Source organism: Nematolebias whitei, chromosome 11 (genome assembly GCF_014905685.2).
Source record: "Nematolebias whitei isolate Nwh7 chromosome 11, NemWhi1, whole genome shotgun sequence".
Classification (NCBI taxonomy): Eukaryota; Metazoa; Chordata; class Actinopteri; order Cyprinodontiformes; family Rivulidae; genus Nematolebias; species Nematolebias whitei.
In genome coordinates this window covers 39,947,755-39,949,294 of record NC_056508.1, presented here as the reverse complement: position 1 = coordinate 39,949,294, position 1,540 = coordinate 39,947,755, and the positions used below count along the sequence as shown (strand labels likewise).

At 42.1% G+C, this 1,540-nt stretch overlaps 1 protein-coding gene across 1 annotated transcript in view; it reads right to left on the bottom strand.

Moving 5' to 3' along the window:
* Positions 1–229: 229 nt before the first annotated feature.
* The window catches only part of ano11 (anoctamin 11), a 17,163-nt gene continuing 15,852 nt past the window's right edge, over positions 230–1,540 (bottom strand). Inside the window, exon 23 of the mRNA XM_037684347.1 lies at positions 230–256. Coding sequence (XP_037540275.1) covers positions 230–256 — 27 coding nt within the window. The remainder of the gene's footprint in view (positions 257–1,540) is intronic.

Below are 1,540 nucleotides of genomic sequence, written 5' to 3'. Positions count from 1 at the left end.
GATGCTTTAAAACCTGTAATTAAAAAAAAATTGTTCTTCGTTCGAAGTGGCCAATGAAGTGAGGTGAGTTTTGTTTCATTATATATCTGCTTCTCATTACGTCTGTGCAGCAACAAAATAAATAACTACTTTACGAAGACAGAATTTCACACAGTGAAAGCTAACACGTGCCGTCCCAGATGCAAAGCAGCGTCTTCCTCCAGCATTCATTCCTTTTGTGCAGAGAAGTTCATGATTCCACAGGACGCGTCGCTTGCTTCAGGTGGGGCAACACCATTCATTTACACATGAAAGGAACGGGGGCAAAAAATACAGGAAGAGGAGAGAATTAGTTTAGTCAAAATGGCAATGTATGAAACTAAAGCAATTGTTTTTTCTGGCCGCGAAGCACAACAGCTTGCTAAGATGCTACATTCTCAAATTACACACGAAACAGCTAAAACAAATAAGACAAGTTTGAAACTTACAGTTTTTTTTTTACTTACAGTAAATCATAATAATTGCTTAAATTAGAAACAAAGCTGCAGTTGGTGTTACTTGAACCTGATTTAACACAAAAGCTGGAAAATGGTGAAGTAATATAGCTTTGTCAAACATGTTACCTGTAGGTTTACAGTAGTCCCTCGCTACTTTGCGGTTCGACTTTCGCGAACTCGCTCTTTCACGTTTTTTCAAAGATTGAGCACAAGAATTAAAAAAAAAAAAAGTTTTACAGAACACGATGGTCAACTTTAATATTTCTTACGTGATTGGGACAGTACTGGATACTACACAGTAAAAAGTTAACGAAAAAACAAAATACTTCGGACAGGCGCCGCTATTTTCTAGTTTCCTCTCAATCAGCCTACACTGTAGAACTACATTTCCCAGAAGCCCCATTTCCTTCTGCTGAAATGCTAGAGGGAAAATTTTGATTTGATCAGAAAAAGTTTGGTGCTTTACAGTGACTTTGGCGCCCAGCGGATGCAGACAGCCACACGGAACCCACTGGGAACGGGACTAAAACCAGACGAGAACCGGACATCCAGACCCATAGGTGAATCTGAGAATTGGTAGTCGGCATACAAGGACTTCCAAGCAGGTGTGCACCACCAAAGGTCCGGCGCTCCGGAGCCCACCGAGACCCTTTCATCTCTCAGTCCACTCAATCGGATATCGGACCACCAGTCCCGCCTTGGCCTGACCTGATCTCAAGGTCCCCCCACCCCCCCAAAAAAGTGCTTTGGTGCTCAAGGGCTGCATAGAACCGGAGCAGAACCAGACATCCAGACCCATCGGTGAATCTGAGAGCTGGTAACCAGCTGTCGGGGACATCAGAGCGGGGACACACAGGTAAAATTTAGTAGCTACAAATATATATGTTGTTAAAATTAGTAGGTTTAAGAGTTCAGAACATTGATTGTGGGCTCGTCGCTGCAGGGTAGGTCTGCAGAAATGAAACGAGCCGGACCGGAACCGAGAGCTGCTGCTGTTCAGCTGAGCGAGTCTGTATAATATATATATATATATATATATATATATATATATATATATATATATA